This window comes from Oncorhynchus tshawytscha, linkage group LG20 (genome assembly GCF_018296145.1).
Source record: "Oncorhynchus tshawytscha isolate Ot180627B linkage group LG20, Otsh_v2.0, whole genome shotgun sequence".
Taxonomy (NCBI): Eukaryota; Metazoa; Chordata; class Actinopteri; order Salmoniformes; family Salmonidae; genus Oncorhynchus; species Oncorhynchus tshawytscha.
The window spans coordinates 13,118,979-13,144,797 of record NC_056448.1 but is presented as its reverse complement, the minus strand read 5'-3'; the positions used below and the strand labels follow the sequence as shown (position 1 = coordinate 13,144,797).

The window sequence follows — 25,819 nt, the reverse complement described above, 5'->3', positions numbered from 1 at the left end:
AAAATATTCTTACCATTAGTTGTCCTTAGTGTGAAGAGCTTTTCAGACTCAATCCCTGAAACCTGAGTAAAGATGAGAAAATAAAAAGGTTAGGATTTTGAGTCTGGTGCTGGAACTGTCGGCAAAAGTGATTGCTTTTCCATGGTAATCTTTAACAGCACTCGATCAACAGGACCATCCGGTATGCTGGCTCTTGCTCCACTCCCAGACTCGACGTCAGCGCCACACTCAGGGGGGTGTGTTCAAGTTCCCAATGAATGTATGGTCCCGCGGGGCTCAGTTGGTATAGCATGGCACTTGCAATGCCAGATTTGTGGATTCTACTCCCATGGGGGACCAGCGTGAAAAAGTATCCACTCACTACCACTGTAAATCGCTCTGGATGAGAGCATTTGCTAAATGACTAAAATGGAAATGTAAAAGGAATGAAAATGAGATCAGAGGAACAAAAGGTGAGACATAACTCTTAACCTTGTCCAATGACATGAGAGGGAACGTTTTCTAAATGAAACTGAATGAGATTAAATCGAAACCATTCTAACTTCTTGTAGTATGTGACAGCTCAATGAATGCATCTTTTTGACAGCATAATAAAAAGCATCACAACATAGATTACACATTAAGAGGCAATTAATGTAATCAGTCATTTCTTTCATGTAAGAGCATTACGTAAATGCCCATGACATTTACCTTGTGAAAAACAAATTAGAAAGTGGATGACACAAATTAACTTAGTAGCTAAGTATCTTATTCTAATCCATAAATTACATTTAAAACAGTATGTTTCTAATTACATTGCTGAATATTGGCCAGATTGTCATACCAGGCAGCAGAGTCCACACACACACACACACACACACACACACACACGCGCACACACGCGCACACACGGCCTAAAACACTCAACCATTTTCACTTAAATAAGCTATGTAGTGATATTATATTTGATGTGCTCCTGTGTATTCCTCATCTTTAAGCATTCTGTCCTTTGTAAAGTGTCAATCATACAGATGCTGGGAAAGCGCATGGTTATACACTAATGACATCAAAAAGACATCAAACTGACCAGATTCAATTGCTAAATCAAATTGTTGAACTCAGCGGAAATTCAGCTGTGGTAAACTATCATGAGGTTCCTTTCGTGTTGCAAATGTAAGTACCTTATTTCCAGATATTCCTGGAATCCATCAGTTGATTAACAACCTTGCAAAATGCTACATTACCGTAATCTGGTTCATATGACCTCTGTCATGAGTTTAATTTCAGTTTTGGAGCCTCCATATTTAATAGGAGGTTGCTGACAAAAATAAATAGATCATATAGAGGAAATAACAGAGACTTGTTATGATAATCAGAAAGTCCTTACTTTCGTAAGTAGCCCTAATGATATTCACAGTGTAATCAGGTTAGCTTCAGCGCATTCCTTAGATCAAAATCCAATAATGCAATCAAAGAGAGCTGGCATTATTAACATGTAGACATTTTTTTTTTTAAAGAGTTAAATGAGTATAATGTCCGTAAGGCACACAGACTGAACCTCACACTCACAAACCAGTACCAAAACACAAGTTAGAGTTTGTTGCCATTTACCCTCCTTGACGTGAACTATGTCCCAAAAATAGTCTGCTCAGGATGGAGGAGGACCACCACTGAGACCAAAGACACCCCACACACTGTTTACGCTGCCCTGACCTATTAAATAAAAAGGTCCACCAAAAAACCTGACCCCATCACAACCCTGTCTGCCATTTGGAGGAACCCCCCCCCCCTCTACAATACAGCCTGGCCAGCTGACAGCCCCAATGGGAATACACCAATACATAACATGTAGAGGACTGATAAGTTAATAGTTCTGAGAAGTGGGGATGTTTATCTGACCTTGTCATCGACGTCACTCTCACTGTCACACTGCGGGAGAAAGGATGCGAAGCGCTGCATTAATTCACGAGAACAGATTCATCCATCACCAACACTCAAACTGAAACTCTAGAAATGTAACTGTAAATAATGCATATAAAAAAAAAACATGGAGATCCATTGAGAAACGTATTATTGTTAGATTAGTAAGAAATGTGTTTATGCCTAGAAGTAAGAGTCTGTTTACATATCAAGTCAGAGAGAGAGAGAGAGTGTGCGAGAGAATGAAACCGAGCGGGAGAAAGGGGACATTATTATGCATTAGGTCTGTTACCTCGTTCCAAGTCATCGACATGTGTTTAACTGCTGTGTGTACTGAACAGTTTGCTCGAAAGGAATCATCATGCCAGGCGACGGAGCAACACAGTTGTGAGCTACTACATATCAGCCGGTCAATTTCTACTGAAACCACTGATAAATCATGTGTCAGTCCCTCCCTCAAGTCCTGCTCACTGTCAAAGTGTCACTCAGATATACAAATCACTAATCCGTGTTGACATGACACCTGTTTAGCTACGTTACTAAATATCAGCCTGTTAGCTTCTGAGGACATTTTGTTCCAGCTTCTGAGGACATTTTTGTTACGGACTGTTCTTCTCAGTATGCATGAGCTAATCACTGACCCAGTTTTGTCCTCATACTTTGAGCAGTACCATAGGTAACATAGGCGACATTCATTCTGTCAGAAAGGATTGAAGTCACTCACCGCATAGCCCCGACCAGAGAATGAACTCTGTGGAAAGAAATTATAATGTTCATGAGCAAGGGCTTATAACAGATTCTGATAAATGCCTTCTGTAATCAGTCAATAGGTTGTTGTTGGCACACACAAAAAATCCCTTTATCCAGACAATACTGTTCATACCCCACTGTGGTGTTCTTTAGAGTTGCTTCTCTGAGGCGTGCCCTGCGTTCTGGTGACCTCAGCTCCGCTTTGCCTTCCCAGAAGCCGCTTCACCTGAGGGACAGGACAGACCCAGAGGACAGATCAATCACACACTCAAAGGCTTCCAATGTAACTAATTATCACCATGTCTTTGAGTCCAGGGTTATCTACATAACATTGAGTTGGTAGACAGTGAATTTACCAGCCCATAGCCCCTCTGCCCAGATGAGAATCTGGCCCACCAGAGGGCACTGGTGTATTACAGGAATGAGTGATTACACATCAGTGAGGACATCCATTTCAATGACACAGTTAACCCGATTTAAAATAAGCAGAGTTCATGTCCAGACTCATTCACTGACCGTGATGGGCAATTAGCCCTGGCTCAACTCCGAGCCAGAGCTGGCTTTTCTTTAAAGGCAAGATGAATGCAGTGCATGCATAAATGGGCACACACACATACCAACATTGGGTTGGAATGGAGACCTTGAATGATCCATGCAGCATAATGCAGATTTTATACAGATATTGATTCAGGAGATCACAAGTTGTTTCAGGACAAAACAGAGAAATCATATTGACTGGAAACTCAGCATGTGGTGATTCAACAGGAACAGTACAATAATGTGGTGTTGATCTGGGGTTTCATGGTTTAAAGCTACCGTTCCATAATGTTCAGCCCGTGCTGCAGTGTTCATTTGGCTGCTACACTTCACTGCTTTGACAGGCAGGCCCAGAACACTGTATGTATATTTCTGTGTGTGAGCGTGAGTAGGTGTGTGAGTGTTCGTGTAAAAATGATTTACTTAAATAGTATAGGTGGGATTTAACAGTGGCAGTGAACATGTCATCCAGCCATCTTCCAGCTAGTCTTATGACTTGATTTGACACAGTGAACGTCCTGTGTCAATGCGCTTTAGCAAAGTACATGTTATCTGAGAAAGGATGTTATCTGAGGTCCTTCTACTTCCTAGAGCACTCCGGATGTTGCTTCTGTGACACAATTAAACTGCTCGATTGATCAAGTGTGAGTAGGTGTCATCCATTTCGTAGAGTAGATCCCATTTACCTACAGTGTGCTAAGATAAACAGTAAATTCAAGGAACAAAATACACCGAAAGAAACCTGATAATAGCTCTGTCCTGTTTTGCATAGGAGGCTACCACCCAACATACTGTTTTGCATACTGTTCAGAACAAGAGAGATCCACAAGGGGTAATCTAGGTGATACCTTAAAACAAGTAGTATCTGGTCGACACATACAGATTAGGGTGCGGGAATTGGCTAGGTCAGGGACTGATATGGAAGTGGGCATAAGTTTGTGAGTGCCTGGTGTGCTCTCTGCTACAAACACAGACACATCCTGCGCTGAGGAGGAAGCTCTTCACAAAGCACCTTATCTCATCTCTTTATTGGCCCTTGTTTCCTGTGTGGCACTCTCCTAACTTCCTGCAAAGCAGACACACTTGTGTGAAGCAATTACTAGATCAGGATGGGAAGATTCGGAAATGAACCTGATAACACAGTTCATTGACTGGCTGGTGCTGACAATTAACACCTCACGATGGAGCCATTTTTTTTTTTTACAGGACAAAAGCCGTATCACCATTAGAGAAAGAAAACTGTGGGATTTAAAGTGGATGACTTGAAAACAGCTAAGGAAGAACTCCAGATAAACATATAGCTGCTTAGCTAGGTAAGCAACCAAAAACTGTACGATCTCTTTTACCTCACTGGGCAAAATGCCCACACACATTACGAGGTAGACAGGTTTTAGTTTGTAGGAGAGCATAGTCATTCAAATAGAAGGAAGGGTAATTGATCCATAGACTACCTGCTTGGTCTTCTTTGATCTGTTTTTCAGCTTCCCTTGCTCCTTCTCTCCATGCTGCTCATGATCAAAGTCAGCTCGATTGTCAGTGAATCCATTCACAGGAATCACATCCCCCTCAGCAGTCTGTTCAGTCTTCCGTTTCTTCAGCACCTGGCTCTCCCACTTCTCCTTGCCCCCCTGCGACCTCAGGCTCTTTGTGCTCTTCCTCAGAGCCACCTACGAAAGAGCAAACACAAAAGAGGCTTAATATGTACAGCACAGGAGAGCCACCTCAGTATGAATGATGATAATGCTTACACTGAGTCAATATGACAAGGCGGCAAGGAAATCCTTCCAAAACCTCTAGTACATAAATAAAAACCCATCATAAAGAAATAGGGAATTGAAGAAGAGCCAAAGCTCATGATGCTTCTGGGCATGGTTGTGTATTGAGGTCATATCCTATGAGGCAGGCCTGTGAGACTAGAATATTGGTGGCCAGCTGCTACCCATTGTCAGGCTGTGGCGTTTGGCAGTCTGAGCTAAATGCGCCTGGACTAACCATGCCAGTGGCCTGTGAGTGGGTTGTCAGTGGTGTTGATATACATACTACCAAGCACAGGGGAGCAATGGACATGAACAAGAATCAGTTACAGGTCATCTAAAACACAGAAGTCTGTGAGAACTTGGAAAGGAGCAATTTAATACACATGCTCCCCTCCCCCGATGGCTTTTGGGGGTATTGTTCAATGCAAGCACAACTAATCTCACTTAGCCAACGAGTGTGAACTGTGAGCATTCCCAGCTCAGCGTCCCCCCCCCTGCCTACAGCTTCAGCTATCCACGAAAACAAGTGACCTAATGGCACAAGTGTAATCTCCAGAACCATTGCCATAGTGATATTAATATTCATGGCACTGCTAAAAGACTAGCGGCGTGTGGTAAATGATGTGTCACTGTGTTTCTCCACCTCCCTGGACAGTTACCAAGCATGTCTGATAAAAACAATCACTGAGCTTGGCTCTGAATAGCATCAGGCGCACACAGCTGTGGAGACGCAGGGGGGAGTAACTAAACTAAACCCAAAAAAACAAACAAGGGCTGAGTGAGAGAGAGTGGGTGAAAATAACCTTGGGTAGTAGATCCGTTTTGCCAGCTACACTGAATACAATAGGGTGAAACCAGCTAAATCCAGGTTAGGGTTTGCAGTGAGAATGGCTTTGAAAATGAACATTGGCCCTAAATCCCAGGTAAAGCCCAGCGGCTTACAAAGGATTCAGTGGATGGGCTCTCATCAAGTTCCACTGTCACATTCGTACCTCTATCCAGTCACTCTCACCACCCATGGAGCCAAAAGTGAATGGCAGTAACATGCATGTTCTAACACGGTCTCTCCTCGGTGGACAGAAGACATGGACATCAAGCTATTAACAGCTCATGTGCCACAGCTTCTGCAATCAGACCTCACATATCAGCTCTCACCAGGTAGCTGAACATAACCTGGCCTGCAAACGTTCCACAAAGGACATGGGATACAAGAGGCCAGGGAAACAAGGTGGCTTGTTACAGTAGGCTGTTCAAATCCAATTTGCATCCAATGGCACAGGAAGCGGTGCTTCAGCCTCCATTAACTGCTCTGTAAATCATTAACTCTATTGATGTGACATAGATTTCAAAGACGCAACGCAAGCAGGGGTACAACAGAGAGTCGGTTGGTTAATTGTATAAAGCTAATAGCATCCGCTAACATGCCTTTTTATCAGAGTAATAGATGGCTAATTTCAGAGCGCTATTTTCCCATGACAAGATATCGTACAAGACAGTGGCGCACAGTTCCTTCTAGAGATCCAGAGAGATCTGTTACAGTGAAATATATGCCTACAGTTGTGCCTTCCTATGTTCATTGATTCAAGCACTGCACTGTAGGAGAGAAGACCCAGCAGATCTTGATGTTCCTGGGCATTAGATTCATGATGGATTCCTAAACTGTGTGTAAAGCTACAGGTCTACAGATGATTTGTCTTTATCCTCCTGACCACGACAGAGATAATACTGGCAACAGCCTGTCCATAGGTCAAGCACTCCATTTATCCATACATCCCCAGCTAGACCGCTTTCTGTCATTAGGAACTGTTCGATCACATGGCACTATAGGCCAACATCTTCTGGTACAAGGTTCACTTTAAATGCCCCTTTAAATGCCCCCCTTTAAATGCCCCTGACTTGGCCAGTGGTGGAAAAAGTACCCAATTGTCATTATTGAATAAAAGTAAAGATACCTTAATAGAAAATGACTTGAGTAAAAAGTTGCCCAGTAAATTCCTACTCGAGTAAAACTTTATAAATATTTGGTTTTAAATACACTTAAATGTATAAATCTTTTCAAATTCCTTATATAAAGCAAACAAGATGGAACCATTTTCTTGTTTTTTAAATGTACGGATAGCCAGGGCCATGAGCTAACGCTCAGACAACATTTACTAATGAAGCATGTGTTTCATGAGTTCACCAGGTCAGAGGCAGTAGGGATGACTAGGGATGTTCTCTTGATAAGTGTGTGAATTAGAGAATGTCCTGTCCTGCTAAGCTTTCAAAATGTAACGAGTACTTTTGGGTGTCAGGGAAAATGTATGGAGTCAAAAGTACATTATTTTCTTTAGGAATGTAGTGATGAAGTAAAAGTAGTCAAAAAATAAATAGTAATGTACAGATACCCCCAAAAAACAACTTAAGTAGTACTTAAACGTATTTTTACTTAAGTACTTTACACCACTGAGAGTGGCTATAGATATACTAGGTTCATAATCACTTTATTTGAATGCTGAAATGGAGTTTGTGTGTCATTTCCCACAGTACTTGTGACACATAATTAAGTGGTAATTAGACACTTAACATGCTGACCAGACATGTTGATTTTGTCCACCCACACCAGACACGATCAGGACACACAGGCTGAAATATCAAAACCAACTCTGAACCAACTATTTTAATTTGGGGACAGGTCAAAAACCATTGAACATTTATGGCAATTTAGCTAGCTAGCTTGCTGTTGCTAGCGCATTTGTCCTGGGAAATAAACATTGGGTTGTTATTTTATCTGAAATGCACAAGGTCCTCTACTCCGACAATTAATCCACAGATAAATGGGTAAACAGAGTTAATTTCTCGTAATCTCTCCTCCTTCAGGCTTCTTCTTCTTTGGACTTTATATGCCAGTTGGCAACCAACTTTAAGGTGCATTACCACCACCAACTGGACTGGAGCATGGACCTCAGGTCATCTTTCAATCACCCATGTGGGTATTTGCTCCTAAAAACCAACGAGGAGATGGGAGAGGCGGGACTTGCAGTGTGTCAAGCATCACAAATAGAACCAAGTTCTATTTTAACGCCTGCCAACGCAGATGCTCGTTTACTCACAAGATTTAATAACATGCATGTGTAAATGTATTTTGCAACGCGAGCTGTGTGGTCAGCATAACGCTCTCTATTTCCCATGACACGTCCAGCAGCCTGAGGTCACGGACCTGCACTGACTGGGCAATCAGTCGAGCAATTTATGCATCAGTAATGGACTGAAGACAAGTCATAAATATTCTGACACTGCCATGGCTTTGCCTTACAAGTCTAAATGTGTAGGCTACTTTGTCACATAACTGTCAAACATATTTAAAGGAGGTAATTAATGGTGGCCAAAAAAGAAAAAAATATATTTTTTAAATTTATCCGTTATTTTACCAGGTAAGTTGACTGAGAACACGTTCTCATTTGCAGCAACGACCTGGGGAATAGTTCCAGGGGAGAGGAGGGGGATGAATGAGCCAATTGTAAACTGGGGATTATTAGGTGACCATGATGGTTTGAGGGACAGATTGGGAATTTAGCCAGGACACCGGGGTCCAACAAGTGCCATGGGATCTTTAATGACCTCAGAGAGTCAGGACACCTGTTTAACATCCCATCCAAAAGAGGGCACCCTACACAGGGCAGTGTCCCCAATCACTGCCCTTGGGTATTGGGATATTCTTTTAGACCAGAGGAAAGAGTGCCTCCTACTGGCCCTCCAACACCACTTCCAGCAGAATCTGGTCTCCCATCCAGGAACTGACCAGGACCAACCCTGCTTAGCTTCAGAAGCAAGCCAGCAGTGGCATGCAGGGTGGTATGCTGCTATTGCTGAAATTGCAATAGAACATAATGTCACTTTCTTGTGTTGTTGTAACTTTAATGTGTTACAGAGTTAATGTTTAAGTTCATTCATTGAGCTGTATCTAAAGTTATTTCTTTACAGTTATTTACATATGTAATTGTATTGGTTTGTATTGAATTACGCTTTTTGGCTGCAAGTTCCAGAATGCCTTGATAACGCGCCAGTTATGTGGAGGTGCAAGGTGATTAAGTGATTAAGCTGACTTTCCGATAGCATCTTACCTGCATTGCTCTGTACTATCTAAAGTTGTTAAATGTAACGTGAACAAGTATTATTACTAAAAGAAGCTTTCATATCAAACCCGACGGCCCGAGTGATTACTTTGAAGTTAGTTAATCTAAAATGTGTCAAAACCTACAGTAATGATAAACACGAGGGCGGAAAATGGAGCCAGTTTATTATCACCTAGATCCATATGCAACCACGACTGTATATTCTGTCCATATATCACAGAATATAGACTATCTACAGTCCCTGTTGTCTTCATTCTTAGAGGTTACATGCCTATTGTATTCAGTGTAGCTGGAAATCTACCCCAGATTATTTTCACCCACTCTCTCTCATTCAGCCCTTGTTTGGTCTTTGGGTTGGAGTAGTTTCTCTCCCTCTGCCTCTCAACAGATGTGTGTGCCTGATGCTATTCAGAGCCAAGCTAGCAGTGATTTGTTTTGATCAGAAGTGCTTGGAAACAGTCCAGGAAGGTGGAGAAACCAGAGTGGCTCAGTGGTCTAAGGCACTGCATCTCAGTGCTAGAGGCATCACTGCAGACCCTGGTTTGATTTCAGGCTGTACCACAACCGGCCGTGATTGGAGTCCCATAGGGCAGCACACAATTGGCCCAATGTCGTTAGGGTTTGGCCGGAGTAGGCCGTCATTGTAAATAAGAATTTGTTCTTAACTGACTTGCCTAGTTAAATAAAGGTTAAATAAAATACATTTTTTTATCATAACTGTGTGAAACAATGAGTGATTGTTTCTTCTGCCCAGTACAGATCCGATCAAGGACATTCCGTGCTTTTATAGACAGATCTTGTCATGCATAAGAGCGATGTCAGTATCATTCAGAATCCTGTCTGACTTACTGTTCATCGACTCAATACATTATCTGCACTGTCAGCTCAGGTGAATCAGATAAAATACAGACACTGACAAGTGATCCTAATCAGAACTTTGAACCGCTGACAAAAGCATACAGACAACAAACATGATCACTCCTCAAGACCCACATTACTACAACTCACTCTTTTTACAGCGAGATTATTTAGAGGAATTTATCTCAAATTATAAACTGGATGGTTCGAGCCCTGAATGCTGATTGGCTGACAGCCGTGGAATATCAGACCATATACCACAGGTATGACAAAACATTTATTTTTACTGCTCTAATTACGCTGGTAACCAGTTTATAATAGCAATAAGGCACCATTGGGGGTTTGTGGTATATGACCAATGTACCAGGGCTAAAGGCTGTATCGAGGCACTCCGCGTTGCGTCATTCATAAGAACATCGCTTAGCCGTGGTATACTGGCCATTTACCACACCCCCTCTGGCCTTATTGCTTAAGTAGTGATCACAAGTTACTGTGTAAGAGGTTAGATCATGACCCCACAATATACACTGAGTGTGCAAAACACACATGACATACAGTTGAAGTCAGAAGTTTACATACACCTTAGCCAAATACATTTAACTTCTCTAGGGTAGGGGGCAGCATTTGGAATTTTGGATGAAGAGCATGCCCAAATTAAACTGCCTTATACTCCGGCCCGGAAGATAGGATATGCATATAATTGGTAGATTTGGATAGAAAACACACTAAAGTATCCCAAACTGTTAAAATAATGTCTGTGAGTATAACATAACTGATTTGGCAGGTGAAAACCTGAGAAAAATCCATCCAGGAAGTAGGATGTATTTGTTGTAGTTTTCTATTCAATGACATTACAGTATCCATTGACTTAGGACTCAAATTGCAGTTCCTATGCCTTCCACTAGATGTCAAAGGTCTTTAGAAATTGTTTCAGGCTTGTATTCTGAAAAATGAGGGAGTAAGAGCAGTCTGAATGAGTGGACCCTGCCGTGTCACAGAGCTTTTTCATGCGCGTGACCGAGAGAGTGCCTTTCTTGTTTACCTTTTATATTGACGACGTTATTGTCCGGTTGAAATATTATCGATTATTTAGGCTAAAAACAACCTGAGGGTTGAATATAAACATCGTTTGACATGTTTCTATGAACTTTACGGATACAATTTGGATTTTTTTGTCTGCCTGTTGTGACTGCGTTTGAGCCTGTGGATTACTGAAGAAAACGCGCAAACAAAACAGAGGTTTTCAGATATAAAGAGAGTCTTTATTGAACAAAAGCAACATTTATTGAATAAATGAATGTCTTCTGAGTGCAAACATATGAAGATCATCAAAAGGTAAGTGATTAATTTTATCTCTATTTCTGACTTGTGTAACTCTTCTACTTGGCTGATTACTATTTGTAATGATTTGTCTGCTGGGCTATGTTCTCAAATAATTGTAAGGTATGCTTTCGCAGTAAAGTATTTTTTAAATCTGACACAAGAAGTTCAACAGTCCAACAAAGAAGTTCATCTTTAAACCTATGTAAAATAGTTGTATGTTTTCTGAAATTTTATGAAGAGTATTTCTGTATTTGATTTTGGCGCTCTGCAATCTCACTGGATGTTGGCCAGCGTCCCATATACCCTAGAGAGGTTAAACTCAGTTTTTCACAATTCCTTTTTCACAATTTACTCTGAGTAAAAATTCCCTGTCTTAAGTCAGTTAGATCACCACTTTATTTTAAGAATGTGAAATCTCAGAATAACAGTTGAGAGAATGATTTATTTCAGCATTTCTTTCTTTCATCACATTCCTCAGAAGTTTACATACACACCAATTAGTATTTGGTAGCATTGCTTTTAATTTTTTAAAACTTGGGTCAAATGTTTCAGGTAGCCTTCCACAAGCTTCCCTCAATAAGTTGGGCGAATTTTGGCTCATTCCTCCTGACAGAGCTGGTGTAACAGAGTCAGGTTTGTAGGCCTCCTTGCTTGCACACACTTTTTCAGCTCTGCCCACAAATCTTCTATAGGATTGAGATCAGGGCTTTGTGATGGCTACTCCAATACCTTGACTTTGTTGTCCTTAAGCCATTTTGCCACAACTTTGGAAGTATGCTTGGGATCATTGTCCATTTGGAAGACCCATTTGCAACCAAGCTTTAACTTCCTGACTGATGTCTTGAAATGTTGCTTCAATATATCCACATAATTTTCCTCCCTCAAGTGCACCAGTCCATCCTGCTACAAAGCACCCACACAACATGATGCTGCCACTCCCATGCCCTCACGGTTGGCAAGGTATTCTTCGGCTCGCAAGCCTCCCCCTTTATCCTCCAAACATAACAATGGTCATTATGGTCAAACAGTTCTATTTTTGTTTCATCAGACCAGAGGACATTTCTCCAAAAAGTACAATCTTTGTCCCCATGTGCAGTTGCAAAATGTAGTCTGGCTTTTTATGGCAATTTTGAGTAGTGGCTTCTTCCTTGCTGAGCCGCCTTTCCGAATAGGTCGATATACAACTCGTTTTTACTGTGGATATAGATACTTTTGTACGTTTTCCCACATTGCATCTTCACAAGGTCCTTTGCTGTTGTTCTGGGATTGATTTGCACTTTTCGCACCAAAGTACGTTCATCTCTAGGAGACAGAACACATCTCCTTCCTGAGCGGTATGACGGCTGCGTGTTCCCATGGTGTTTATACTTGTGTACTATTGTTTGTACAGATGAACGTGGTACTTTCAGGCGTTTGGAAATTGCTCCCAAGGATGAACCAGACTTGTGGAGGTCTACAATTTGGCTAATTTCTTTTGATTTTCCCATGATGTCAAGCAAAGAGGCACTGAGTTTGAAGGTAGGCCTTGAAATACATCCACATGTACACCTCCAATTGACTCAAATGATGTCAATTAGCCTATCAGGTTCTAAAGGTTCTGAAGCCATGACATCATTTTCTGGAATTTTCCAAGCTGTTTAAAGGCCCAGTCAACTTAGTGTATGTAAACTTCTGACCCACTGGAATTGTGATACAATGAATTATAAGTGAAACAATCTGTCTGTAAACAATTGTTGGAAAAATCACTTGTGTCATGCACAAAGTAGATGTGCTAGCCGACTTGCCAAAACTATAGTTTGTTAACAAGAAATATGTGGAGTGGTTGAAAAATGAGTTTTAATGACTCCAACCTAAGTGTATGTAAACTTCCGACTTCAACTGTAGACTGACAAGGTGAATCCAGATGAAAGATATGATCCCTTATTGATGTCACTTGTTAAATCCACTTCAATCAGTGTAGATGAAGGGAAGGTGACAGGTTAAAGAATGAGTTTTAAGCCTTGAGACAATTGAGACATGGATTGTGTATATGTGCCATTCAGAGGGTGAATGGGCAAGACAAAAGATTTCAGTGCCTTGAACGGGGTATGGTAGTAGGTGCCAGGCGCACAAGTTTGTTTCATGAACTGTTTTTCATGCTCAACATTTTCCCTTGTGTATCAAGAATGGTCCACCACCCAAAGGACATTCAGCCAACTTGACACAACTGTGGGAAGTATTGGAGTCAACATGGGCCAGCATTCCTGTGGAGCGCTTTCAACACCTTGTCGAGTCCATGCCCTGACAAATTGAGGCTGTTCCGAGGGCAAAAATAGGGGGGGGTGCAACTCAATATTAGGAAGGTATTCTTAATGTTTTGTACACTCAGTGTATGTTGAGGCAATACAGACATAGGCTAGAGTAAAACATGACTGTGCTCTCCTTGACGGCTGTTTATAATGGCTTGATGAATGCCTCCCCTCTTCTGCCAGGTACTGAGACAATTAGATGACACCATCAGTACCTAACGAGGACTTTTCCTCAGAGAACCTATTCACAGTGACATTGTAGTGGAACCCTGACCTAACTGAAAACCCAACACAGGCAGACCATTAATGAGAGCGCGAGAGCGAGTTTTAAACAAGAGAGTGGTTGCACTGCGCCCTGGAACTCTAAATTTGGAACTGTACCATATTCGACAGATAGCCCTACTTATCAGGGCTAAATAGTACCTATCCGCTAAATGGGGCCAACAGTCATTATTAAGCCAGTGGATTGAGGTCATGCAGTAGCAGCACATTCTACATATTAATTTTCTAAATAAAACTCGCTGTCTCTCTCTGTCTGTCAGTCTGTCACTGCAACAGACAGACATAATGGTGTTCCGTGTCAGTTCCAGGCCGTTCAGGACGACTGATGGTTTATTTACAGCATGAGCCGACAAGCAGCAGAACAAAGGATAGGAAATCACAGAGGGGGTTTATGGCAGGGAGAGTCAGCCTGTTTCCTGTCTCACAGCCTGGCTGGGCAGTGGGCCCAGGGAGAGATGGACACACACACACTTTTACAACTGCGGCCTACGGCCCTGCAAGTTGTCCATTATGTGGAACTGCGACGAACAAGGGTAAAACATGAAACGTTCAGCATTATTTGGCTGAGTGAAGTCATTGTGCTTCCACAATGCTGAAGAGAGGGGAATGTAATCCTTGGACATGACAGTCTAGCTGGAGACTAAGGGGGATGGCAAGGACAGATAACATAAAGGAGGGTAAATCAATGAGTGCCTGAGGGAGTAACACACTAACCTGGTTGTGGGACTACATTCAGTCAAACTGAACAGGCCACAGAGAGGTATTTTCAGTGTTCCTAGAACTAGAAGATTTGATTCTACTGAAAAAAAGGGGCTGAAAGCAAAAGCACGGCTTTCCTGTCAGCACACCGTATTATCAGCTGTCAGTGAACACTGTTACATACACAGACAAGTGACACCTGCTTGTTTAAAAACCCTTGCAGGTCCCCTGAAAGCCAAGCACTTCCTCAATCTTGTCCACACAAGGAGTTTGTAAAGAGCGTCATCCGAACAGGCAGACAAACACCACAAAGAGACAAGGAGCTGTGGAGCAGCAGCCTTTCCCCCTCTTGACTGCCTGGAGAGCTCTCAGCTGGACAGATGGGCCAGAGGTCCGGAGGGCTGGTGCACGTTAACTAGGCAGCAGGGCCTAATAAAGAACCTCTAGAAAGATTTACCAATCAATAGGTGGAATAATTCAATGATATGCTTCTTGATCAAATAAGACCACTGTACCCACTACCTGTACAAGTTCCACCACAGAAATTATCTTGAATAGAGCAACACAAAAATAAACCGAGAGCAGCCTATTAAATTAACATTTAGCTTGACACACTGGTAGAGTTTAACAAACAGTTACTTACATGGCATCACCTCTGGGGTGTACAGTACAGTACACACCTGACCGAGAGGACGGACTCAGAGAATACATCAAACATATCAATTTATTTCTGCAAATAGGGTGTTGAAATGTCTGCTTGGGGGCCCTACTGCAGTAGGATATTAAACACTTGTAACAGTCTGACAGCTCGCTTTACAAATGACTAATCCTAGATTTAGTATTTATGAAATTCTATCTGGTGAAATCCTAGGAGCTCAGTCATCATAAAAGAGTGAGAGCAGGGAGAGATTCTCCCTGCTGCCAGAGCAGAGCTAGAGAAGAGAACAGGCCGTATGACAGAGAAGCGTTTCGCCGTTTAAAGGGTCGGGCTGCTGCAGGCGTCACCCAAACATCCACATCTAGACTAGTGCCAAAACCAGACTAGCTGGTTACAGAGCTAATGAAACTAACCCTGTGTAAACAAACATACAGTGGGCGAGAACATCCCAGAGTCACGCCCTGGGGAGTTACACCGTCTAGGTTACAGCACTCACTACAACAATCATTACACAACTACACAGGCCTCGTATTAGAATCCAGGCCAGGGTCATTTTGAGCTGGAGCCTTCATCAGTCTACAGTCATCCTCGTCCGGGACATAGTGGAAATCATGTTGACAATATGCAACAGCTGTATGCAGCAGCTGTTTCTACAGTGATTTGTGTACAGTTAGCCGGTACATCGTGCGTAGTCATATAGCAAAGCAATTCCATGAGCTACTCCTCTGAGAAGCAAGGTTTGACAGGAATAGAGAAGGACCGTCATTATCGATGACCGAAGATCGTGTCGAGTCCTGTCTTGTTTTTCACCCCTGACATTTGGTATAACAATAAGTTTCTCTTCCTAGACAGAGAATGAATCAGAATGATGATGAGTATTCTGTCAGGGCCATATGCACCAATCACTGAGTAGGCTCTGGCTTTTTTCTGCCGGGTTGTCTTTCACACAGTGTCACTTAGATACCATTTATCAAGTGTACTGTTAGTCACCATCTGGCGGGAAGCATTAAGAGAAAAATGTCCTCTTCAAGCATTTCAGGCACATAGAAGTCTCCAATGCCTTTATTATTGTCTATTTTGTATCTCTTTTGACACATGTCCCTGTGGTGACCTTGCGGGTTAAGAGCGTTGGGTCAGTAACCCGAAAGGTCGCTGGTTTGAATCCCCGAGCCGGCAAGGTGGAAAAATCACATACACTAATACTCCAGCTGATGATCCCTGCACCTGGAAGCATTTAAGCGCAAGAGAGGAGCTTTCTATAACATGGTTCAAGCCTAGGCCTACGGTTTACAACTTTTGATTTTCCATTTCTGGACCATCAGCAAATCAGAACATATTCAAAATGTGTGACATCTACCAGTTCTCTCTGCCAAATCCCAGGAATTATCATGACATTGACCAAACCAGCCAGTGTGCAATAGTGCATCAATTATAATCTGTATTCCAGAAACACATATTCTGGAATGGAAGTAAGTCTGATCTATAGAAACATATGGACTGAGTGACACCTCAAAGCATCATAATGGTTGTTGTTGGGATAAATCAATAGTAACCTAACAGCATATGTTCAGGCATCAGCCTCTTGGCATATTAACCCTGCAAACCAACCAGTGTGTGTTTACAGCAATATCATGGGTCCTGAAAACCTTGTCACAAGGCAGGTACAGTGTAATTACAGTGTAGATAACCATTTTATGTAACACTGTATAGGCTGTTATATAACTTTTACAATAAATGTGCAAATTCACTCACAAGAGATAACTGCGTCAACTGCACATGACCCTGTCAGAGATCTTGAGCGATGTGGGCCACGCAGGAAGATGTAATCGACTTATGTGTATCATGTCTAAACATACAACCGTCTGTCAAAAACAACAACAACATAGGCCAACGTTCTTACCTCTAAAGATTCCAGACTGAGAAAGCTGGCTATGGCAAATCCATCAATAATGTCCTCCTCCTGTGACACTGACCCTCGTCTCTTTTTCCGAGAGGGACGCGGGGGCCGGACATAATGCAAGTTGGTAATTTTTCCATAATTACACAGGGCCTTATTCCTGACCGGGCTTTGCCCTAGGTCGGAGCCAGATGATGGACTCCGGTTTTGGTCATTCCTGTCAATCGCATCCCTTCTTCGCACGCGGTCTCGTTGAGATCTTGACCTCCGGCGGCGTTTTATTTTCCCGTCCATTTTAGAACTCAGAGTCGAAGCGATCGCCACACGACAGAGCGCAATTCGTTCTTTGTCCATGTGAAGTAGAATAGTGCAGAACAGCACTTGCTTTGTTTTACAAATTTAAAAAACAATCTGAGAGAATCCTTGATCCAACAATAACAGACAAGAACATTTTCGAAGGTTGGTTTCGACTTGAATGCGAACCGTGGCTGCCTTTCTAGTTGGACCACCACAACAGCAGATTATTACTTTGTTGCGCCTAGAGAGTGGGAGAACTCTAAATTGTAACTCTTACAATAATATTAACTTGCTTTGCAACTTTTTTTTGTTGCTTGCAATTGTTGTCTGGCTGCGACAGAGCGAGCTGTCAGACGAGGCTACAACGCTGTATCATGTCGGACTGTTCTTCTTCCATCACCGCCCGGCCAAATCTATAGTCATGAACGATTGTGCTTGGCTAGAGGGAACCCGTTTATTTAAGTAAAATAGCCTAAACAACACTTCACTTTGATGGTGTTTGGCCGATTGATTGATTGATTGTTACTCTGGCCTTAGATATGCAAAAGCGAGACACATGAATAATCCACTCAACTCAACAAATTCCGTGATTTGTAGAATCATCCATTCTCAGGCTATTTGTTCAAAGCTTGTCAATCTTCACGACAAAAGTAAGCAAACCCCAGCCAGAAAACGATTTGCCTTTCCTGAGTCGGTATTGTTTCTAAATAAATCCAGCCTCGAATTCTTCTGTCCTTGGTTGATATGGTTGGTTCGAATGGCAGGTTGATCTTGAGTAAAACGTTGGGTAAATTGTGTAAAAAATTTTTTAAAAACACGTTAGATTTAAAGCCCACTTCCCCACTTCGCCCTACATTGCATTTTCGGTTGTACAGTAAATCCCAGTACCGCGAACAACTGACGTATTTCCGCCACTTCTGCACGGAAGTGCCTGAAATGATCAGCGATTTAACGCTGAGGGGAGGAGGTGAAAGATGTACCCTTTCATGACCCTATGTACTGCTTGAAAGGGTTGGTTTTAGTTCTGTTCTTTATACTGCATTATTATAGGTTTGAAGTTTATTACAACACTGAGTAGCCTAGGCTGAGAATAGGCAGATCTTATTGACCCTTTAAACAAACAACAACAAAAAAGAGTTAGTGATGGTGAAATAAAGGGTTTTGAGGGAATGTGATTCATTTATTTCACCATTAGTCATGAATAAATTACAAGCAAAACAGTTTTTCTACATGGATTCTCTCTTTTGCATAATAACCTATTACCAATGGGAAAATGTTGCCTAAGATGTGTTACACTAAGGCAGTGTTAAATTAATCGGAGTGGCCAATGATCCGACTTTTCCGGACCCTTCTTCCCAACATTCTCTGCTCTACTTGTTCGGCTGCTCAGAGAACAGGCTACTCTGGCAAATGGCTGTCATTATATGGTTAGATCAAAGCCGAGTCAACGTCTGCAAGATCACATAATGATAGTATTCTAAATAACAGAACAGAATAAAATAGCATAGTATGACGTTACTGTAATACAAAAAACACCACATCATTTCTTACGATTTTAGGATGATTGTGCGAATGGTCATATCTTTCTCTCTTATGTGGCCAAAACTTAACAGTGCGTGGCACAAGGCAAAATATGTGCTTTGATTGAAACAAAACACAGGTACACTACCGCTCAACAGTTTGGGACCACTTAGAAATGCCCTTGTTTTTGAAAGAAAAGCTCATTTTTGTCCATTAAAAACTGGCAGTGATAAATGTGAAGGGAGGCCACAGAAATGTGTACATAATGCAGATCATAATGTGATCTTGCAGACATTGATTCAGCTTTGATCTAACTTTATTAAACTAGCAGCATTCGCCAGTGTAGGCCTGTCGTGTTCTCTGTGCAGCCGAACGAGCAGAGCAAAGACTGTGCGTAAAGTAGGGAATCAGGCACATGCACAGTAGCTTTGGGACCTTTGGCTGCCGGGAAGGAGGGTCCGGTGCCGCCTAGGCCAGAAAATTATTCAAAAGTTGTAGGTCTAATCCTGATGCACAGGCATGCTCGGCATCGGCATTCCTGTGCCGAGAAAACAAATAAACATCCATAGCTGTAGGACCTACATTGATTCACGTTAGTGCTCAAAGTGTCCTGCTACAATTGCCTCAGGAACAGGACATAGTAGAAAAGCTTCCTTAATGCACAGGTTGCCATTACCAGTAACATCCAGCCTTTATTGAGCCTGCCCATGATTTGAGTCTCTCCCAGAGGAACCTTAGCAGAATGTTAAAATATGCATGAAGCATGAAGATGCTCATATCATCCTCTCTGTTGTCCTCTGGGTTTCTGAACAAAGTTGATCTGATAACGGCTTTATCACTGCAGTTCTACATTTTGCTCTATTATCATTTAACAGTCTCCAAACTCTGTTGATTTTAAACTTCTTTGATTTACAATCCTTGCATAGTGAGAGCTGTGCTGCAGTAGTTACCACATTCCCCATGTGCCTCAGGTCTCTAGAGGTGCACTGACAGACTGTGGGTTTACCCTAATTAAGTGCTCCATTTAGAAAGGTCCTGTAGGTTGAATTTGTACAGAATTGCTCCACTAGGCTGCTGGGGACCATTTACAAATGGGACATGTATGCTCTGAAACATTCAATACTCATTCATGTTCATTTGCTTCATTGTGTTCCCACTTCTCTCCTATTACATTGGATCAAATGGTGATGCTTGCTGGCAGACCAAATATTCATCTTGACTTAAAGTAAGGTTATGACTGTGTCTTCTATTCTTGTTGCCATTCCCAGATGCCAACGCATTCAGACGAACCTTTGTTATGAGTGCAATGGTTTACTTTGTCATTAATTCTGACTGATGAGTTGCAGTGAAATTATATGAAACACAGAACAGAGGAGGGACAGAACTGAAAGCATCTTTTGTGAGAAACAGGAACATTTGTCGTACTTATCACAGTTTTGGAATAGGTGGCTTGTAATCAACTAGTCCTGAACATATCTAAAAGTTAAAGCATTACATGTGGTACTAATCATTCCCTAAGTTCTGGACCTCAGCTAAATCTGGTAATGAATGATGTGCCTGTTGAGCAAGTTGAGGATACTAAACTGGCTGGTGTCACCTTAGACTCTAAATTATCATGGTGAAGGCATATTGATTAGATTATTGTAAAGATGAGCAGAGGTCTGTCTGTGCTAAAGAGATGCTCAGCATTTTTAACACCACAGTCCCTTCAATTGAAGTGATGGGAAACAAACAAAAGTGGCCACATCTCCCCCAAAACGGATACAAAATGAAATCACTGATAATTAGAAGAGAGCAGGAGAACTTATAAATTGGTTCCAATAATAATAATACATTTTCAAGCACCAAATCGAGGAAATGTCTGATCTTCAAGGTAGGCCTATTCCAGTACTTGCATTTCTGAGATCCAAATTCAAGTTTAAGTAGGCTACTTCAAGTCCCTTATATCATTTTTAATTGCAGGTGTAACTGTCACATCTGCTCCTGCAACGCCCTCTACTGCTCATCCTGTGTCTCCTTGACCTGCCGCCACTCCCCCAGTACTCTCTCCCTCTCTCTGTGTGGGCGTAATTGTGTGGGCAGAGACAGGTGTGCTGGAGTCAGAGCAGATCCCCACCAGCTGCAACATGTTGCATAATCAAGACCTCTACAAATACTCAGCCCTGCCACTTCCACGCTCCCAGATTGTAATCTCTGCTCTGTCAGTCTACGTTTCTAGCTGTTTGTTACTATTCAGATCCTGTTGTCACTGTTTTTCCTTGCATGATGCCGTTTTCCTCTCGGCTACAGTTCTGCCCACTCTGACTCTGGTCCCTGTCTCTAGTCCCACGTATCGTATTCCTGGTACTCTGTCCTGGATTCCCCCCTGGACCTGCTTACCCCCTCTTGCTCCAGCATCAGCCTCCGCACCTGATTTCCAGCAATCCGCCCGAGCTTCCCCTGACCTGCACTCTATCTCTCCCCTGTGTTTAATAAAAATACCTTGGTTATTTCATCCCAGTCTCCTCGTCTGAGTCTGCTCTTGGGTTCCACTCTGCGTAACAGTAACATGGGGGGGAAATATATATTTGTCATGTTATTTCATTACCTGAACATATTGTGAATAAGCCCACTAGGTTATGTAATTTGTTGTCATTATATCCAGAATAATTCATAGGAATAACGTTGGATGTTGCACAATAGTCTATCCTAACAGTTGAGCACAGTAGACTCGGTATCCAATTCGAGGCACAAAAACATGAAAAAAAGGAACTTATTAACTTGATGCTTTGGCTGTTAAATCTAAGGAGACCTGCTGTAAATCAAGCAGACAACAGATGATCAATATTATATCCACCATGGATCCAGTCACAGCTGTCTTCACCGGCGTAAGGAATGAGACACCAAAATATTGTGGACATTCCTCTTGAACACCTTTTTTCCAGCACTTGGGCTTTTGTTGCATGGCATGCTCTATCGCCACAGTTGTTGTAACGATCGTTGTTGGAAGGATGGTTGGACCAAGATGCAGCGTGGGGTAGGTTAATCATTTTTATTGATGATAACCGGCACAAAACAAGAATGAGTAACAAACGAAACGTCCAGCTTTGTAGGGATAAAAAGAGAATAAAAGGCTCTAAGGTCAGGGCGTGACAGTTGTTCGTAACTTGACCGTCATTTGGAAAATCCCTTCCTGGATCAGATGAAAATATCAAGGTGTAACTAATCAGCTGGACACCAAATGCGCATCCAACAAGTATTGTGCATGATTGTTGAAAAAAACACGTTAATGTCAGTATCGATTTAGGTTTTCAGTATCAAGGTAAGGTGACTCTTTCGGTTAGAAGCATTACATTTTGGAATGCATACATAATTTGGGATTTGTATGCCCATGAAATGTGCTTTCACCCCGTGACAGAAGACACAAAATGTTACATAAATACACTGCATTTTTGAGATCTCTGAACCACAAACTATCCGACAGCTAGATCCAGGATTCTTACAGGGTTCAAGTTCAATGTCTAATTTAACTGATTAATGCTTAATATACAGTGGGGCAAAAAAGTATTTAGTCAGCCACCAATTGTGCTCCCACTTAAAAGATGAGAGAGGCCTGTAATTTACATCATAGGTACACTTCAACTATGACAGACAAAATGAGAAAAAAAATCCAGAAAATCACATTGTAGGATTTTTAATGAATTGATTTGCAAATTATGGTGGAAAATAAACTTTTGTTCAATAATATAAGTTTATCTCAATACTTTGTTATATACCCTTTGTTGGCAATGACAGAGGTCAAATGTTTTCTGTAGGTCTTCACAAGGTTTTCACACACTGTTGTTGATATTTTGGCCCCTTCCTCCATACAGATCTCCTCTAGAGCAGTGATGTTTTGGGGCTGTTGCTGGGCAACACAGACTTTCAACTCCCTCCAAAAATTTTCTATGGGGGTGAGATCTGGAGACTGGCTAGGCCACTCCAGGACCTTGAAATACTTCTTACGAAGCCACTCCTTCATTGCCCGGGCGGTGTGTTTGGGATCATTGTCATGCTGAAAGACCCAGCCACGTTTCATCTTCAATGCCCTTGCTGATGGTAGGCTTTGTTACTTTGGTCCCAGCTCTTTGCAGGCCGTTCACTAGGTCCCCCCGTGTGGTTCTGGGATTTTTGCTCACCGTTCTTGTGATCATTTTGACCCCACGGGGTGAGATCTTGCGTGGAGTCCCAGATCGAGGGAGATTATTAGTGGTCTTGTATGTCTTCCATTTCCTAATAATTGCTCCCACAGTTGATTTCTTCAAACCAAGCTGCTTACCTATTGCAGATTCAGTCTTCCCAGCCTGGTGCAGGTCTACAATTTTGTTTCTGGTGTCCTTTGACAGCTCTTTGGTCTTGGCCATAGTGGAGTTTGGAGTGTGACTGTTTGAGGTTGTGGACAGGTGTCTTTTATACTGATAACAAGTTCAAACAGGTGCCATTAATACAGGTAACGAGTGGATGAAAGAGGAGCCTCTTAAAGAAGAAGTTACAGGTCTGTGAGAGCCAGAAATTTAGCTTGTTTGTAGTTGACCAAATACTTATTTTCCACCATAATTTGCAAATAAATTCATTAAAAATCCTACAATGTGATTTTCTGGATTTTTTTTCTAATTTTGTCTATCATAGTTGAAGTCTACCTATGATGAAAATTACAGGCCTCTCTCATCTTTTTAAGTGGGAGAACTTGCACAATTGGTGGCTGACTGAATACTTTTTTGCCCCACTGTATATAATGACAACTTACACTGCCATAAATGCAAGGACAGAAAAGTAAGGTTCAATGCCACACTTTTTTGGACAAATCCTTCAAGACACCCACCACGATAAAGGGTTAAACATAGGTTTAAATCAACTCGTGACTTTTATTGAATTATAGCTATGATCCCCCCCCCCTTTTATCTTAATGTAATGACATGAAAGAAAATTGCAGATCGTTATCAACGACATAAACAGCTGTAACAAGTTGTCCAGTGTAGGAAATCCTCACTGAAACCCTCATTTAACTGTCAGTAATGTGGGTAACTGTCAGTAATGTGGGTAACTGTCAGTCATGTCGGTTACTCAGTCGTGGGTAACTGTCAGTAATGTGGGTAACTGTCAGTCATGTGGGTAACTGTCAGTCATGTCGGTTACTCAGTCGTGGGTAACTGTCAGTAATGTGGGTAACTGTCAGTCATGTGGGTAACTGTCAGTCATGTCGGTAACTCAGTCGTGGGTAACTGTCAGTCATGTGGGTAACTGTCAGCAATGTGTTCTATTGTTCTTATTTTAAATGTGTGTTGTTTAGTCCTTGAGCACTTCCAGTGTATTGATGTTCTTTTGTATTATGTCATGTTTCATGTTTTGTGTGGACCCCAGGAAGAGTAGCTGCTGCTTCAGCAACAGCTAATGGGGATCTGAATAAAATACCAAAAATACTAAATATACACTGTTATTTCAGTCACGCACAGATCTGAGAGATCACAGGGCAAATTTGCAAGACTAATCAGTATTGTGTAATGCAATTGTTCAATGTTATTCAATACTAGATAGGCCCAGGCAGTCACCATAGCAATTTAATTTTGTGTTACACTGCCCTCTGCTGGTGTAATGCCGGGCTCTTTGAAAACCCCTTGAGAAATCAGAAACATGCCTGTCAGTAGAGGGCAGCACAGGTCTATTCAAGCACAGAGAATGATAGAGGCCTCTAGTTGATAAAATGCTATTTTAGCATGGGCAGCGCCATTGAGGGCCTCCACCATGCTTCCCCCATTTTAAAGTTGTCAAAGTTGCCAATTGGGTGGGTATTCCTATAGGTTGTAGCCTCAATGGCTCTACCCATGCTGTCACATATCCTATAATGGCACACATATAAAGATGAGTCCTCTATCTATCTCTAGGATCCCAGGTCACTCACTGTGCTGTTGGATCCAGTTCTCCAACATTTACATTGTACCTTCTACTATGGGATGCATGGTTTATCCACAGCTTCCACATTCACTGTCATAGTATGATAGACATAATAGCTAAGCAAACTTACAATACAAAATTACAAAACTCTGATCAAGGACAAACAAGATAGAACTGCAGCTTGTCTGTGTCTTGCATAGAATTAGAAATTAGAACAGTAATTTAGTAGGATCTCTATGGTGTCTTGTCTCTCCCCTCCATCTCAGATTTCAAAGAAACAAATGCCATTGAAACATGTTAGGTAGACTACATATTGCAATGAGGCAAGAATCTTTATTATTGTTATTCTCACCATCTTTCTTCTGCTTGTGATGTGCTGTATAATCTGTTTACTGAAGCAGTGACCACAGGCGCTCATGAAGTTGTGAGGTTAATCTGGCTAAGAGAGGGTGTCTGACACCGAGGCAGCCCCAGGCTCTCAGTTGGATGAGATGGCTTTAGACAGTTGCTAATACAGACGCAGGATTGCCTGGGAAATGTGTTTGGATTGATTCACTGGGTAGGCCAATTAGATAGAGCGAGAGAGAGAATCAGGCAGTCATCCCCAGTGCCACCTCTGCTGTATCTTTTTAAGCAATATATTCTGGGTGTTGTGGATTTTTAATGGGGTTATTCTTCAGCAATGATGTGTAGTGTTGGTTCACAGAATAGCTACTAGATGGAAGGGCTGGGCTATTGCTCTCGAATGGTTTAAGGTAGAAATGGAAAACCAACTTTAAAATGTGCAGACAGGCTGACTTTTGCTAGTGTCCAATATATTTTAACAAACACTTTATGTGGCTAAAGGTCAGTGGGTTTTTCAATCAATAACAAGTTTAATGGAAGATTAGTGGCCTTCGCCTAGGGTACTCCAACTGGCAGGAAAACAATCTGTTGGGGCTTCTTGTGGTTAATTTGCAGTCTACAAATCATTTATAATTATGGCTGAATCTAGTTGATGATCCCTGATTTGACCTATTGTCCTGCGT

At 41.9% G+C, this 25,819-nt stretch overlaps 1 protein-coding gene across 4 annotated transcripts in view; it reads right to left on the bottom strand.

The window, feature by feature from the left end:
• LOC112219452 (autism susceptibility gene 2 protein homolog) overlaps window positions 1–18,269 on the bottom strand; it is a 32,572-nt gene extending 14,303 nt beyond the window's left edge. For 3 of the 4 annotated variants that reach the window (XM_024380706.2, XM_024380708.2, XM_024380709.2), the window contains exons 1-6: window positions 17,067–18,269; window positions 4,638–4,853; window positions 2,783–2,875; window positions 2,624–2,650; window positions 1,879–1,908; window positions 14–62 (exon numbers count right to left, since the gene is read on the bottom strand). In XM_024380706.2, coding sequence (XP_024236474.1) covers window positions 14–62; window positions 1,879–1,908; window positions 2,624–2,650; window positions 2,783–2,875; window positions 4,638–4,853; window positions 17,067–17,417 — 766 coding nt within the window. In that variant the 5' untranslated portion in view covers window positions 17,418–18,269. The remainder of the gene's footprint in view (window positions 1–13; window positions 63–1,878; window positions 1,909–2,623; window positions 2,651–2,782; window positions 2,876–4,637; window positions 4,854–17,066) is intronic. The other variant, XM_024380710.2, reaches the window with a different exon arrangement.
• Window positions 18,270–25,819: the final 7,550 nt, after the last annotated feature.